The sequence below is a fragment of the Haemaphysalis longicornis genome, unplaced genomic scaffold, assembly GCF_048455015.1.
Source record: "Haemaphysalis longicornis isolate Haplotype H1 unplaced genomic scaffold, Haemaphysalis longicornis Haplotype H1 scaffold_4, whole genome shotgun sequence".
NCBI lineage: Eukaryota > Metazoa > Arthropoda > Arachnida > Ixodida > Ixodidae > Haemaphysalis > Haemaphysalis longicornis.
The window spans coordinates 156,353,506-156,370,405 of NW_027526361.1; the positions used below are offsets into that span (position 1 = coordinate 156,353,506).

General features: G+C 43.5%; 1 protein-coding gene across 1 annotated transcript; it reads left to right on the forward strand.

Annotated features, from left to right (window-relative positions):
- Positions 1 to 3,862: 3,862 nt before the first annotated feature.
- Positions 3,863 to 12,776, forward strand: LOC144180636 (phospholipid-transporting ATPase ABCA3-like). Its single transcript, XM_077708947.1, has 5 exons — positions 3,863 to 4,289; positions 7,279 to 7,466; positions 8,640 to 8,813; positions 10,001 to 10,214; positions 12,565 to 12,776. Exons 1-5 carry the CDS (start codon positions 3,906 to 3,908, stop codon positions 12,742 to 12,744), a joined length of 1,140 nt encoding a protein of 379 aa, XP_077565073.1. The 5' UTR covers positions 3,863 to 3,905; the 3' UTR covers positions 12,745 to 12,776.
- Positions 12,777 to 16,900: the final 4,124 nt, after the last annotated feature.

Here is a 16,900-nt window from a genome sequence, read left to right on the forward strand (position 1 = left end):
ATCGCCATCGCCATCTCAAGATGGCACCAAAGCATTTAGCAATAATTTTTATTATCGCTGAATTTTTCGGATCTAGGCGCCTAGAGTTTTCTATCGGCGTTCACACAAATCGTCAAATCGCTCCACTTGCGTGGTTGATTACAGCAATGGCAGCAGCGAAAGCGAAGGTGCGCCGCTTCCACAGCTTACGAGCGGCTCCCATGCGTTCACAACGAGCGGTTTGCTGAAGCGTACGCCTTTGGAGGAGCTCGCGGGATGGGCGGGCGAGGCGTGGGCCACGATCCCATCGAACATGATTGCACGTTCGTTCAGAAGTGTGGCATCATGAACGCGCTTGACGGCACCGAGGACGAGATGTCGCGGTCAGCGGAAAGCGACAAGGAGCTCTCGGCGACGAGAAGTGAAATGCGTGAGATTACTTCGGGAAATAAATCATTCGTTTCTCTAGCATTCGTTTTTCTTGCTCACAAAGTTACGTGCGCGTCACAATTGGAGGTGCAAGTTTTTTCGGTTTTTTGCCTGGAAAATTGGGTGCGCGTTCGAATCGGGGGCGCGTTAGAATCGGGTAATTACGGTAAGCATTTTTTAAATGTTATCGCACTTGTTGAGAAGTTGTTGCATGCCCTGAGCATTCATCTAAGCTAGTAAGATAGATTGTCGTTAGTGTTTTATCATTGCAATTTAAACCGATACAGCACCTATACCTGGCAGGTCCTGCCACCTTCTTGCTGTACATTCTGCTCGCCATCGCCACTGGTAGCGCCGGCCCGCGGCTCCCCATGCTCCTGTTCCCGCCATTCCTGCTGGGCGCCTCAACGATTCGTGCCATCAACCTAGAAATCGAGGCTAAAATCTGTGAGGAGTTGCTTCAGCAAGAGAAGCGTCATGGTCTCAATACGAAATTCTGCCAGGAAATTAACCCATTTGGGTCTGGAATTATCCACTGCTGCAAAAGTAAGTGATCCAGTTATTTATTAGGGCAGTCATTATTGTGCGAATCAGGGCCCGTGTGCGGAACCAGGCCTAATTTCTTTATTGAACACGTTAGTCTTTCTTGGGGTACTTAAACGAGAACATTTTGTCCTGTTTGTCTTTTCCTAGACCCAGCTTGCCTGCTTAAAGTTAAAATAATTGTTGAACGGGAAGTTTATATCGGCTACAATTTTACAAATACTTAATCTTATAACACACTTTATAGCTATGAACATTGTTTTAAAAAATAAAACAGCAAATTTGAAGAAAAAATTGCGCCCACCTCCCCGCGAGGGGAACCCTGTGTAGATGCGACGCATCGTGGGGTTCACTTGGTGTTTCCATTGGATTGATTCTGAAATCGAGTGAAACGTGTCGGGAACGCGTATGATTATTATGTTTTAGGATTATTATTATGTTTTATTGGCCAATCTTGGTCAATCTCTCTAAGTGGTATGCTTGGGGCTTCGCAGTCGCAACGACCTTTACTCCATCGTTGTTGCTGTAAGTGGGAGCTTCTTTTCTTTTATTGCTAGTGTTAATCATTGCCCCATCATGCGTTGTATCAGTAGCATCTTGACGTAGTTTGAATGAGTCAAGGATATAAGGCGCGTTCGTAGCATTTGATTCTGTCTTGGTTTTGTGGCGCAGTGGGAAGAGCACCATGTACCTCGCATTCCGCCCACAGGGTCGTGGGATCGAAATCCGGCGCCGCTAACTATTATTTTTTTATAGTGTAGGGGGAGGGGCGGACGACAACAACGCCGATGACGCTGCATGGACAAGGCGAGTGAATGAGATGCAGTTGCATCTAAAAACACAAATTCACAACTTGTACTAGCGTGGGGTCGTAGCTTTTTATATAGCAAAATGACGGAATTGTAACGGAAGATATGTTTTAAGCGCAAACAACCCCACCACCACTTCGAACAACAAGTACAACAAAGCACTGGCGCTTGATATTCGAGAGCGTGGCTTGAGCGACACGCAAAACAGTAACAGCTTTCCGACCATATGGCGCGCCATACAGCTGCGCGAACGAGGGAAGATAGAGTCGAATTCACAAATGCCTAATTACTTTTGTAAAAGGAGGACCAAGACAGGAGGGGTGGGTGCGATAGGTGGCCGGAGGAGATGGGAGAGGGTGTTATGAATCTGCCGCACCACAAGGCTATTGTCATTAGACGACATTTTTAGCCGCGCTGATACGCAGCCAATTTATTTATATACTTGCTTATTTCAGCTACTGTCATGGCCGCGAGGGCTGTGCAAAGGGGACAGAAAGGATAGAGATAAAAACTTAGAGAAAAATCAGTCCATTCAGTAGTAGAGCTTGATGACCGCTGGAGCAGTCGTTTGGTTTGTACGGCCCACACGCACACCTGATCTGAAAACTTCGATTTCACACTGTGTTGTAACATCATGAAGACACGCTCAAGCTGTTGAACGTCACGCACCGTGCGAACGAGACAGGTCCCCGCAGACGCTCAAGCAATCACACACCTCGCACAAGCGACGCCCAAATGGTTGACCACAAACTGTCGCGTAAACTGCGTCACCGAAATTTCGGAGCGTGCAGCCGATTTGTGGCCTCGCAAAGGCCTTTGTTTTTCCGCTAAGTGTTAAACAGGGTGCCTAAGAGCATCGCTGTTATGCTTGGCATCGCGGCCGGCTTGCCGTCGGGGCTTCTCAAAGATGCTACGTAGCGGTAGGACAAAGCGGACACGAACCATAGAATATGCGAGCGATGTATTCTGAGACATTTACAATTCGGCCTTAAGCTGCTCATTGTCTGAAATACATCTTCGTGGCCGTCGCAGAAGTACAACGCAGCGCAATGCAACATATCCTTATTCGTCTTCATCTCGTGACAGTGTGGCTACTATATGAGAAGAAATCATTCACCTATGGCTTAGACAGCGAAAAAGCAAAAATGAATAATTGCTATAAAGCAGAAGATGGTGTAAGCAGTGCAATTGTAAAGTTTTACTAGAAGAGAGAGAGAAAGAGAGAGCGTAAGAGTGAGTGTCAGGCGGGCAGTGTGTTTGTTTAGTTTTGCTTGAATGTTTTTGTGTGGTTTTCAAAGTAATTCTCAGACGGGCGAGTGGTTTTGTGCAGTGCTCTATGAAATAATTAGGATAACTTGTGTTTAGACAATGATTGACACCGATTTTGTAAGGATAACCTGACGTACACAAGGAGATGTTGTGCTGGTTCTTTTTCGAAGTGGAAGCGAGGATATTCATGTGGGTGGTATGCTCTAATGCTGTGTTTGATGTAAATGTGGGAGATATAACTTTGAATACGATGAAATTCGAAAATTATGAAGTTAGACGGGACGACTTTCCAGGCAGTTGTAGAGTAGTTTTGATAATTATGTTCTCACGAGAACGGATCCCAATTAAGGAAACGACGTTTGTGGTTTTGTATCGCTTCGACAACGTTGGTAGTTCAAGCAGTACTAGCAGCGGCCCTCCTTGTGCAATTATGGCAGCTGTGAACGGATGTTTCGTGGCGATGATTAACCAATTAGGTTCGTGCATCGCCAGCATTGCTACCGCAACATATATCACCACACAAAGGGAGCTGGTTTCCCGAACACGCCATAGATGTCCGGAATCTGCATGCGCACGACACTTTCGATGACTTTTCGGTTAGGGTATACCTTTTTGTCGTCCTCCCCCTCACACGCCACGAATATCGATGCTTTTCTGGCCTTCAAATAGTCTTATGAAGTGCGTGATAGCTATTGCGGTTGAAATAAACCACAAAAATTAGTATGCGTCAAGTGGGCCGTCAAGTGGGCACTGTTCCTCATTCCGTGTTCGCATCTCCTTACAGTGCTCTCGATTGAGAAAGACAAAAGAGAGCCGTGGCAAGTGACAACGCCCTTTACAGTCGACTCGTACGGCATAGTGTACGACCTAGCGATCATGCTCGTGCTGGCAGTGCCTGTCTTCTACGTTGTGATTTCCCACCTGAGCAGCGCATACGGCGGCGAACCCAAGATGCGTGACCTTCACACGTCCGAGCTAGACGACGATGTAGCCAACGAGAAAGAGCTGGTAAACCGTCTCTGCCGCAAGAAGGAGTTTCGTGAGCACGTAATGGTCGTTCGGAACCTGCACAAGTTTTTCGGGGACTTCTACGCGGTGCGTGGCGTCTTCCTCGCCCTGCCCCCCGGCGAATGCTTCGGCCTGGTTGGAATCAACGGGGCAGGAAAGAGCACCACTTTCCAGATGCTCACCGGCCTTCTTGAGATGACCGACGGCAACGCCTACATGGAGTCCCTCGTTCTCTCGAAGCAGCCACGCGAGGTGAACCTGGATCAATGCCTTCATACGTGCACTCAAAAATTTTGCATTGGACGTACGCATTGGGAGATAGTTAAAATAAAGAACTGGTTTAATATGCACTAGGAAATACTGCATCGGATGTACGCGTAGGAAGATAGTTCTAGTAAACGAATTGGCTTAATATGCACTGAGAAATGTTGCATGGGGCGTACGCGTAATAAGATAGTTAAAGTACAAGAACTGGCTTAATATGCATTGAGAAATGTAGCATCGAACGTATGCGTAGGAAGATAGTTAAAATAAAAGAACTGTCTTATTATGCACTGAGAAACGTTGCATTGGACGTACACGTAGAAAGATAGTTAAAGTAAAAAAAACTAGCTTTATATGCACTGAGAAATGTTGTATCAGACGTTCGCGTGGGAAGATGGTTGAAATAAAAGGACTGGCTTAGCTATTTCATTTTGAGACCTTTTTTGGTAATTTAAGAACTATAAATATGTAAGAAATAAGGAAATCGTTAGACATGATGACAATGCATGTGAGTGCATTTTTATTTTACACACATCTTACCGGAGCTCGGCAATTTCGTAATAAAGGCTCCACTGAGTTTCTAAATGCCCCGAAATTTTACCGGAATACGGAGATTCCCCATTATCTTTATCCAGAAAGAGAGTGCGTAACTTGCGTAACTCTACAAACTGTTGTTTGATACGCTTGACCGAGGTTAAAAAAAGCTTTGATGGGTTCTTCTGTGTGCACGAGCCACTTCCCGTGAAGGAGGGGTCAGTGCCAAAATTAAAGTAGAGCAAATAATAAACGTTTCTTCGCACTACTCTTGACCTAAGGACAATTAACACGAACCATGAAGAGAAGAAAACTGTTACTCATATTAGAACATGGTCATTTGAGGGAAAGGATGGCCACATTCTGGGCTGAAATGTTTGTTTTGAAGTTAAACAGAGCGGCACTAGCACGTAAACGTGTTTTGCCCAATACCTATAAATTTTACATTTGAAACACCTTAGTTTGCTAACCATTTTTCTTTTCTTGCACGACATTTTTCTTTGTAAGGGGCCTTTGATTTAAAGTAACTTACCTCCACCGAGCATAAACCCAGGTGCAATACAAAATGTTTGACTTTTATTTGCTTGAAGAAATCCACTAGGGCCAGTTCGATATAAAATTATTGGGTGCATGAACATGCAAAAAATTCACTCTACGAGTTCCAGAACAATGACGTGTCTTAAACTGAAAACAGCGGTTTTGAAGATACATGGGAGATAGCTGCCAAGGTTTAAACTCACATGCCCTTTTTAGGGCGCTTATCAAGAACATAATAGTTTTTCACTCGGTATGGAACTCTGAAATGGCCACAACGGCTGCCTTAGTGATGCATCACGTATTCCATCTTTACTGATGCCTTTTTATGGGATTTTATGGAGTTTTTGAGAATTTTATGTTAACCGCCCCACAAGCAACCAGCCGGGAGCTTCGTCATGTTAGCTGAGTGCGCTTTTTTGGTAGCCTACTGTTCATGTATATTCATATACATATCACGAGGGCCGGGGAAGAAAACGTAGTGTGGGGATTGGATTGCATTAGAGAGCACATCTTAATAACGCTGTTGTGAACAAAAAATGAACCATGAGCAGTAGGAACGAAACTTTGAAAAATCAAAAACACGATAACGCAGGAAATGCAAGAAACAGCAAAAATGCCAAAACAAAAAAACGAAATACTTCAACAGACTTCACAATTATTTTTTTTGGTGAAACCAAAGGAGTAGTTTGAAAACATGACGTATGAGATGAGTCGGGTACGTGGCGAGGTAAGGAATTCCATGCAGTGATGTTGAAAAGTAGAGGGGAACTTTTATACGCGTTTGTTGCGGCAATATCTTGAGACCTTTATCCGCATGATCAACATGAGATTAGGCTAGAGGAATGTAAGAGTGCCAAAGCGAGTAGGAACTGTGATAACATGAGGGGAAATATGATAGCCGGGAAAAAATTTCAGCGCATGGCGAGGTGGAAGATAAGCGGATCTTTTAGCGAAGTTGCACCTTGGTGCTGCGAGTGGGACTGTGAAAAGAACACTATAGTTTTGTTTTGGACCGATGTCAGTAAGTTTGTAAAATTGGGGTTTACAGAAGTGCAGTGTTGTAGATGCATACCTTATTGAAGGTCTAATGAGTGAAACACCAGAAGAAAACGGGGTTAGAGAGGTAGCTGTCCCAAACGTTATTTTGGAGGCCAATTTTCCCAGAGCTTTGCTGATGATAAGTTTGTCGTTGCTGTGGATAACCCTCTTCCAGCGAAGGCCGAACCACATTACTTGCAGACTCTACCGTGATTCCGAGGGAGGTTGTGAATTGTATAAATGAGCGACGGCACTGACAGTGATGTAGCTTTGTCTTCCTAACTTACTCGCCACGTGCTTGTCTGACACAACTGGAAGTGAAGATTGTGAGGATAGACTTCAACTCTTTTTTTTCAGAATTTCCCCTCGTCTGAAAATTGCAAAAAAGCTTGTAAGCATTTGATAGTCGTGAGGAAAAGGCACTTACACTCCTCATTATGATGGTGCTCAGAACGTTTAACAGTAGGGTCTCAACAGACGTGGTACATGCAGCATCTCACATAACAATCTTCAATCAGGCCTATTAAAGCAGACCTTAGGAACACAAAAACTGTAGAACGTAATGCATTTGAACTAATCCGATACAAAGGAGAATCATGAACACAAGCAGTTCATTACGTAATGGTCTTCTAAGTTCGCAATTTTAATACATCTGAAACCTCGCTGCTTACTAGAGCACCATCGCATGGCTATCAACGTTGTCATGAACATATAACGTATAATAAATAGGATCCAATGTCTTTGAATTTTGCGGGTACATTATTTGCCCACAAGCAGTGCAGGCCGATTTTGCGGTGTCAATGGGATGGGCTCATTTTCGTCCGCTATCCTCTAATGGATTCCCTTTTCTCATCCGTGCGCTTTGCAGTGGCAGGCCTTCATCGGGTACTGCCCTCAGAGCGACGCTCTCTTGGGCAAGCTGAACGCATACGAGACGCTGCGCTTGTTTGGCCTACTGCGCGGCGTGCCGGACAACCAGTTGTACAGCATGGCGGAGCGGTTAATCAAGTTGGTTGACTTAGAAGAGCATGCCGGCAAGCCATGCGAGCACTACAGGTACTCGACCCACCTATGTGGCGGAAATTTTTGGATGCTCCGTACGGTGTCGCAGATTCTTTTAGCGTTCGGTAACAGCCATTTTTTTCAATCTAGCCAAATGTTACTCGGAAGTGCGCAACTCTAAAAGACGTTTAAGGTTCCCAAGTGCAAGTGTTTGTGGAGCTGTGACTTTTTACTTCCATTCTCATGTCCTCTAGCTGGTCAAATTAGAGGTTCTGATCGGCATCATTGTTATTCGGATATTACATTTGAAAGCAGATTTACGGACCTCGCCTAGTGGTTTTGCCGCCGCAATGGGTTTGACCTTCATTTGACTGCACCTGCGCTGTACCCTTGGCGACGCACCACGTGACTCGCCGGGCCGAGCTCTGCCGGCCGAGCTCCATTCGCCCACTAAATAAGGACAAAAAATGGCCGCGTCCGCCGTACCGCCTCCGTTACCGGTTTGGCGCATGCTTTCGCCGCAGCTGTTTTCGGTTGACCACGTGACCCAGCACGTGCATGCCAGGTTGGCCACGAATGAGAGTGAGGCCGTGCCGTCTTGTCTGAGTGCAATGCGGGCGCTCGAAGCTTTGAGCCGTCAACAACAAGCGGCGTCTGAGAAGCCCATCGATATGGACCGGATTGCTGATCTGCTGGGAAAGCTCCAGAAGTGGGACCACAACCGCATATAAAGGCAGGCTTCGGACAAATAGTATAATAGTGACACCTAAATCAAAGGTTAACTAATTAATAAAGATTCAAACAGGCTAAGCGAAGCTCTCGCTTTGCATATCAGTGGTTTGCGAGCTAAGCCCTAGCTATTGTTTTAATAAACCAACAAAATTACTTTCGGTCTGTAACTGACTGCAGGAAACTTCCTACGGCCATTACGATCAAATATAACCTAACTGCAAGCATGATGTTCGGAATACATTGAAGCCCCGGGGATAAATTCTTTCTTTGCAGATTTTTTTTGTTCAATCATAGAGAAATTGCCAAATTATGGTTACAACGAATAAGCACATTGCCACGTTGCCCCAATAAGCTAAGACGACACATTCAGGTGATGCTAAACACAAAATCACATTAACCGCTCGCTCGTGCCTTGTTAATAAAGAGCAAAAGACAAGAAAGTTGATACTGAAGTCAGTAAAGATATCCGAATAATCGGCGCTTGAACTCGTGCAGCGGTGGCCAAAAGCGCAAGCTGTCCATAGCCGTGGCCATGGTTGGCTTCCCCCCGGTCGTGTTCTTGGACGAGCCATACGCCGGTGTCGACGTCCTATCGCGGAACAAAATGCGTGAAACTATGACTGCCCTCAAGGAGTCTACCATGACCTCGATTGTGCTCACGTCCCACAAGTGAGGGCTTTTGTCTGGTTTTTATTTCTTATATTTCAAGTGCAAGCCTGCACCGGTGTGCCTAATGACATACATATTGGTTTACAGACGGCAACCCATCTAAAAAAATCAACAAAAAAGCATCCTGCATTACTAGAGTGGGTTCAGCTGAACTATCATACAAATATATTTAGGGAAAGTTAGAACCTTCATTTCTCAGTGTATACCTTTAAGCCTTGAAAGTACACTGGTTTTTAAACACACGTGATATAATGCAGAGATATCTACTTCAATCTATACATCATATAAGAAACAATAGCATGCACAGCTAGAAGTCGCACTAATATATGTTTTATATATTTTGAGAAACCTTCAATAATTGTAAAATCAAATCTTAGTGAGAGATTTTACTTCGAAGTTTATTACCGGCCAGAAAAACTAATTGATGTTTGCTACAATTTGTTTTTTATTCAGAAGACTTTATTATATATCCAAATGATCCTGAAGAAATTTGCTTCGCCAATTTTCATAAAAAGTGCGAGTGAAAATATTAGTCATTATCACATTCAATCCGCCACTTTAGAATGTCGGCAAAGAAATGGGACGTTGCCAGAAAATGTTGGGTTTTTTTTTTTTGCTATCTTCGTCGAATTAAGGGCAAATTGCCATTTCCGTCCCTACCAACCTTAAGAACAACGAAAACAGCGTGTTATTTTCAGCAGGCTGAAGGCCGCTGCTATAAGACTTTCAGCTGTGCAGCCTCAGCAAATGCGAATCTGTGTGTTGCAGTGTGTTTCGAACAAATTTTTGGCATGCGAATGGCAAATTTAAACGGCTAGTCAAAGAAAACAGTCACGTAAAATAATTTGGCTCACTACACTTTCAGTAATCCGCAATCTGCCTAACGTTTAGTGCAGCTTTCCATTCCAATTTTCACCCCCCCCCCCCCCGTGGTGGCTCAGTGGCTAAGTCGCTGCGCTGCTGAGCACGAGGTCACGGGCTCGATTCCCAGCCGTGGTGGCCGCTTTTCTTCTGGAGGCGAAAAGAAAAAATTACCGTGTGTACGATATTTGGGCGCACGTTAAAGATCCCCAGGTGGTCAAAATTATTCCGGAGCCCACCACTACGGCGCGCCTCACAGGCTGTGTTGCGTCTGCGCGTTAAACCCTACAATCAATCATTCAAAAAATCTTCTCCACCTTTCGCAGCATGGCCGAGTGTGAGGAGTCCTGCGACCGCATCGGCATCATGGTCAAGGGTCAGATGACCTGCCTGGGATCGTTGCAGCATTTGAGAACCAAGTTCGGCAAAGGCATCACCATCCAATTCGTTGTGCCTCTGGGTTCGAAGGTCAATGCAGACGACCTCAACAGGGCCGTCGTTCAAGCGCTCCCCGGCGCAAAGCAACTAGACGATAAGCACGTGAGTACTATATGAAGATGACAACATATTGTGACCTGGTCGCTGTGTGTAGAAAGGATGCCTCTTCATGTTACGAATCATTTCTTGCTCAAATTCTAATTTTTTTCCTGTCGCAGTTACATTGCAGTCCCACATCGTGAATTGGGATCGAGGTAGGGATATGGAACGATATAATATTGTCATTCCCACCACCAGCAGTAGCCTTTAATTAGAAAAGCTGATGAGCCCCTCTTTAAATACCTGCCCGCTTTCCAAATCCTCTCTATCCTCAGAGATACTTGTGCAAATATCAGAGTGCAATTCATACGAAAAGCTGATGAGCCCCTCTTTAAGAAAATGCGGCGTCCGATGTCGGCGGGCTGTAAAATGATCCTCAATATTGCCGGCAGTGCAAATAAACTTTGCACAAATCTTTGTGCAACCTTTAAGCTGTTGTCATTCAGTGTTTAAATGTGGCGCAAGCAGCTCTGTTTTAATTTCAATTCAGCATTTATAAACTGCATAGGAGTTTAGGAGAGACTGCACATAATTATTGTTTTAGTGAGGGAAGTGTTTAAATGTCTCTTTTCACATCCCGTTCAGGTAACAGTACATTGCTGTGCGGATCACGGCCCCGGCTGCAAGCTGTTCTTTTGTCAGCATAAGTAGGGCTGGTGCAAAAAAGATCTGATAAAATTCAGGGAATTTTCTACTATTCCGTGGGGTTCTTATGTCGCTCATCTAGAGGGTGAGTTCTTTAGAGCCAAATGTTTAGGTTTTTTTTCACTATTCTGTTGGACGAATCATCTCCATTACGCTATTGTAGCGAATACACGAGGAACTTCCGCCAAGTTTGCATTTATGTGGGAATGCAGGGCTTTCCACGGTTCGCGACTCTTCGCTATTTTTTGTTTTCTTATTTCGTGGTCTTTTAACATTCTTTTCTATCAATTTTCTCCATTTACACAATTTTAACGACTACAGGTTGAACTTGCGCATATCTGCATTTTTGTGGAAGTGTAGGGCGTTACACTGTCCTGATGGTGAGGGTACTCGGCAAGGAATGCTGCGCATGAAATTGCGATTAAGGGCACCTTAAAAAATGCAAGTTGACCCTTTTAGTGGAGATAGTTGAGATAGGTTTACTGCACAAAGGTAGGTTGGCTGTCATTTTAAAATCAAAGTTATGGCCTCATGAGGGCCCCACAAGCCCCTGAGGCTGCAGTCATGACTTCGGAATTGGCCGCCCAGTCTTGGAGCCACGAGCCAGTTTGGCATGCTGTCACCAATGTCCGCGTCCAGATGATTCGCTGTCCGTGTACAGCTACGCTTGGCATTTACTAAACGCGTATATTCGGCAGCAACTGCGATAACATTCTGATAAATTGGCATTGTATTGCTAGGCGAAATATTTTAAATACCCCTATACTAAGCCAGAAACGGTTTTAGACACAAACTGTTGCAAATGCGTCCTAGTGTCTGTCATCGCCGAAAAAATGGTACAGGCATTGCTGTCGACAGAATAAGATTTTCTTGGCCCTCCCAATGCAGTTATCTGCATTAATGTGTCGATGCGAGCTAGTTGGTACTTCATCATGGGAACAGGTTAAGCGCCAGGCAAACAGGAGCGCCCCTGTCCTGCCTTTTTTTCTTCCTCCAGTTATGCCTGGCGCTTAACCTGTTCCCACTTATCTGCGCGCATCCTTGATTCTCAAAAAAGTCCACCCGCCCGTCATTCATTTCTTAGTACGCGCCGCCTGATATGACGCAGTGCTATTTACTCATATTGTCTACCCTGATAAAAAAGTCTCGTTCTTGATATTACCGTGTTGTAGGTACTTTAACATAATATCCGCGTACCTCTTCAACTCCTTGCCTTCATATAGTCCTTCACCGTCTATATAACCAAACATCTGGCCTTCAATTGGTTCCAAGCTTACCGCTTCGACCTGGCACGATATGTCTTAAGCCCCCTTTGTGTCTTAATTATCAGCTCATTTATCAGCCCTTTCTGACGTTGAATCACCTTCCAATGAAAGTTTACCCTGCTGATCTCAGACCAAATAGTAGGCCGTGCTCAAACCAAATACTAGGCCGTTGACTGCGGTGCGTGGTAGGGGAGTGAGCTATTGCGATCGATTCAGCGGTAGTGGAGGATATTCTACGATACGTGGCAGCATACTGGACAGAGATGCACATGTCCGATATACTCAAAACAAGAGATAAAATCTTTTTCATCTCTCATCTGTCCTACGCGGTTTGTCTTTCATGCCAAACCCAGTTGTTTTCTTGCGCTGTGTTTTTTTCGACTTCAGAGCTGTTTTAAGTGGTGTTTTTTTAAAGGAAGTTTTCAAGCTCTCGCTCTCCCCAGGGCCTCCGATTCATTTTGGAGCAACGCCCCGCCTGGAGTGTGATCTTCCGGCACGTATCCGCCCTGCAAAAGACCTTCGCCTTCGAACACATCATTGTGACAGACACGAACCTCGAGGAGCTTTTCCTCGGCTTCGCCCGCAAGGCCCGGGCAGAAGCCAAACTGGCCATCAAAGACTGATGGCGGGACTGTACAGCTGCGCACTCTGTTGGCCCGCGGAACTCGTTTGCTGCGGCTGAAATATGCTTAAAAATGGCGTCTTTTGGATGCGAATATTATATATTGCAAAGTAGTATTTTACTTGTTTTGCTGAGCTCTTTTCCATTGTGGTAAAAATGAATCTAACCTATAGAAAATTGAAATATGTATTGAATGCGGGGTTGTTCTTTGCATACGAATGTGTTATCAATACTTCCCACAGAAAGGCATATTTGGACAATGCAATTCTATTTTATCATACTCCACCAGTATATCCCACTGCAGGGCGGAAACACCTCCACGCTAACCACCCATTGGGACTTCGTTGCTTTCCCGAATGTGTGTGTATATATATATATATATATATATATATATATATATATATATATATATATATATATATATATATATATATATAAAGGAAGTAGTAGAACTTTGAAGATAATAGAGAACACAAGAGAAGAAAAACTTCGAACAAGGTAAAAGCACGATTGTGGCCTACGTTTCAGGAAAGAGAACTTGCTTTCCCAGATATATATATATATATATATATATATATATATATATATATATATATATATATATATATATATATATATATATATATATATATATATATATATATATATATATAAAGTTGAGATAACGCCCTGCACACGGGTACGCAGTTCGAAAATAAGCAAGTATCGTATCGAAATTAAGCAAGATCCTGCTTTTTCGCTGGTCAAAATGAGCCAGATTTATCTACCCAATGGTAGTTTGTTTTTGGCGTGACTGTTCGGTCTATTTATTGGATGTTTTTATAAGATTTTGTGCTTTTCGGTCCTGGAATATTACGAATTTAGACACTAATTAGGACACCGCGAAAGATCTGTCGCCAAACTTCGGCGACAAAAGGAATGTAAGAAGTGAACGAAATGAAACAGAGATGTGAAACAACCATTTCATCTGGGCTCACGTGTCCCTGCGGCGTAAATCTGAGTATATTTATGTTCAACTCCCTTATTTGCTCCTTTAAAATTGGACTAAATAGCCACCACTTACATTCCCTGGAAAATCCTTCCGCCCCTCCCCCCTTGTGACTGCACGAACCAGAAAATACGGGTAGCCTTCTTGTGAGGCATTTTGGAAATTGATGGCGAGGCAATAAAGAACTTGCGTACCGGGGGAGTGCCTTCAGGCGGACTTAAAAAAGTTAACCTACGAAAAAATTCCAAAAGAGCTGCCAATGGGGCAAAAAGAACTCACCTGCTCCTCATGTAGTGTTTTACTGTTATTGAGGCCCTCTTGCGTGCGTTTATTGCCTTTTCCTCCCCACTCAATCTCGCCGTTCTTGACAGTCAATTTAATAAACGTTTTCAGAAGAATGGCGCATCAACTTCAGTGTTTCAATTTGGTATGAGCCAAATACAAACTTATTCTCCCAATTTTGCTGAAATTTACCACATCAGTTTTTAATTACTTGAGGCCGTAAATTTCTCCTAGCTGACATTTAAATATATCGCATAACAGCTTTGGCAGCGTTGCATTTATGTCCGGTAACAAACTCCCGCTTTTTTATCAAATTTGCTTTTAAATAACTGGAATTCTCTGCTGACAGAAACAAAACAATCGCCATCTGTAACAAGCTATAAGAAAAATCTCCGTGCATATTTACTCAACCTTCATGAATAATTTGCTTAAGTGGTTGGGCCCTATGTTTTTACGCTATATTTTCATTGCACTCCTGACCTGTATATTACTTTACTATTTTTGCGACGTTGTTTTCAACGATCTTTGTTAAATTTCACACAGTGCACATATAACATTCATGAAAAGCTCTTTGAGTTGTATTTCGCACTAACGCATTATATCTTCTTTTCAGTGCTGACTTTGCTGCAGAATTGAACTTTTTATTTTCTATCTGTAATAGGAGGTCCCAATCCAGCCTCGTGCTCTGGGACCTCCTCCTGTATATTTTGTTATGTAAATATGTTTACGGCAAATAAATTTCTTCTTCTTCTTCGTCTTCTTAAAAATGGATTCGCCTCCTTTCGAGGAAAAAAAAAACGCCTCATACCTTGCACGATTCAATAAAAAGTAATTGATACTCTACCCCGTGTCGTCTGTCTTCCTTTACTGAATTGTGTGTATTTTAGCGCAGGTGGTATAGTGAAACCGACCAATCAACAACAGGATGGCAAGTCAGAATCTATTAAAGTATTAATCGAACCACTTCAAACTTGCGAAAACCCCTTACCATGTGTTTGACAAGTAGCCCAGGCGGAAACCAACGAGGCCGCCATTTCATTTCAGTTCAGTTAATTTAATTACTCTTTTAATGCCACGAGGCGTTACATAGAGGAGGTTACAATATTAAACAACAAGAGAAAAGAAAACAGCAGGGTGGTTACTGAAGGTGATGGCTGATTGCGGAGTTGAAGTGCGCAGCGTCGCTGATGAAGACTATGGAGGCTGGAAGGTGATTCCACTGCAGGCTGGTCATTCGAACAAACGAGTTCAGGTAGAGGTTTGTTCGGGAGTTTGGAGCACCAACTTTTAACGGATGATCAATGCGTGACGACAAGTACGATGGAACTGAAAACAATGAATTGTTTCACGGTCTGATTTGTATAAAATATATTTTATGGAAAACATGTAGGCGGGTTATCATACGACGGGTTGCAAGATCAGGCAGCTGTAGTATTTGTTTCATGTTAGTGAAATTGGATGACCGGGAATATTAGAAAAGAATGAAGCGAGCGGCCCGAGTTTGGATACCTTCAAGGGTGGAGAAGATATTGGCGGAATGCGGATCCCATACAGAATAGGGGTATTCAATCTTCGGCCATTCAAGGGTTTTTGGAGCTGGAGAGAAATTCCGTCAGAAGAAGCCGAGCGTGCGGTTCGCATGATTGGTAATATATTCAATGTGTGGGTGGCACGAAAGGTTATCTGAAATCTGAACGCTAAGGTATTTGTATGTGGCGACCGATGAAATAGGGGAGCCTTGAAGGAAATGTGTTTACAGGGGTGTGCTTTATTGTTCGAGCTAACCACATATGTTTGCACTTGCCGACGATAGGTTTGCTTAGCCAGGCACCAGGCTGAAATTGCGTTTATGTGTTAAGGTCGCTTTGAAGTTTGAGGAGGTTAGACCGCTCAGATATTATTCTGTATGGAAGAAGTATGGCCAATCGTGAACGATAAGCCGTGTTGACGAGGTTCAGGAAGTTCATTAATGTAAATTCGGAAAGAACAGGCCCCAATACTGAACCCTGAGGGACAGCACACGTAACAGCTCAGTGAGGAGATTCGTTATCACTGATAGTTGCATATTGGAAGGGATTTTGCAGAAAACATTCAATCCATCTTCAAATATTTGGATCAATGCTCAGTTTCCCAAGTCTATAAAGTAGTAGCATACGGGAAACGCAGTCAAATGCCTTCGCGAAATCAATGAAAATGCAATCGACTACTAGTGTAAAATCCAACAAAGAACAAAGATCATTAGTAAAGGTGATCAGTTGAGTTTCACAAGAAGGATTTTTGCAAAAACTGTGTTGGTGGACTGTAAAAAATGGATTAGGTTCTAGAAAACGCATGAAGTTAGAGTAAATGATGTGATCGAGTAGTTTGCATGGGATTGATGTAAGAGAGATGGGTTGATAGGTAAAATGGAAGAATACTTCACCAGACTTATCAACTCGAATCACCTTTCTACCCTTCCAGTCGTCGGGTAGGAGGGAACACTGTAATGACTGTGCAAAATATAACAAAGGATCAATGAGGAGTTCACAGTGGCACTTTTCAGAAACTTATAATCAACCCCATCAATCCCAGAAGACTAAGAAATTTTATCTCCCTGTAATAACTCGAAAATTTCAGCACAGTCAATAAAAATTGTTTTCATTGGCTTAAGATTTGAGCTGTCTTTAACAGGGAAAGAAGTAAGCATTGTCTTAGTAAAAGATAAAGAAAACGTATTGTTGAGAAACACGCCGCACTGCTCTCGTGGAACAAGTGTCCCATTTCTTTTTTTTAATTTTACATCTTTAGATCTTATATTAACTGCGCTCCAGAACTTGCAGGGATCAGTCGCTAAGACGGATGGGCGCGTTCGCTGATAAAACTGGGTTTTTGCTCGCGAAAGGGCTTT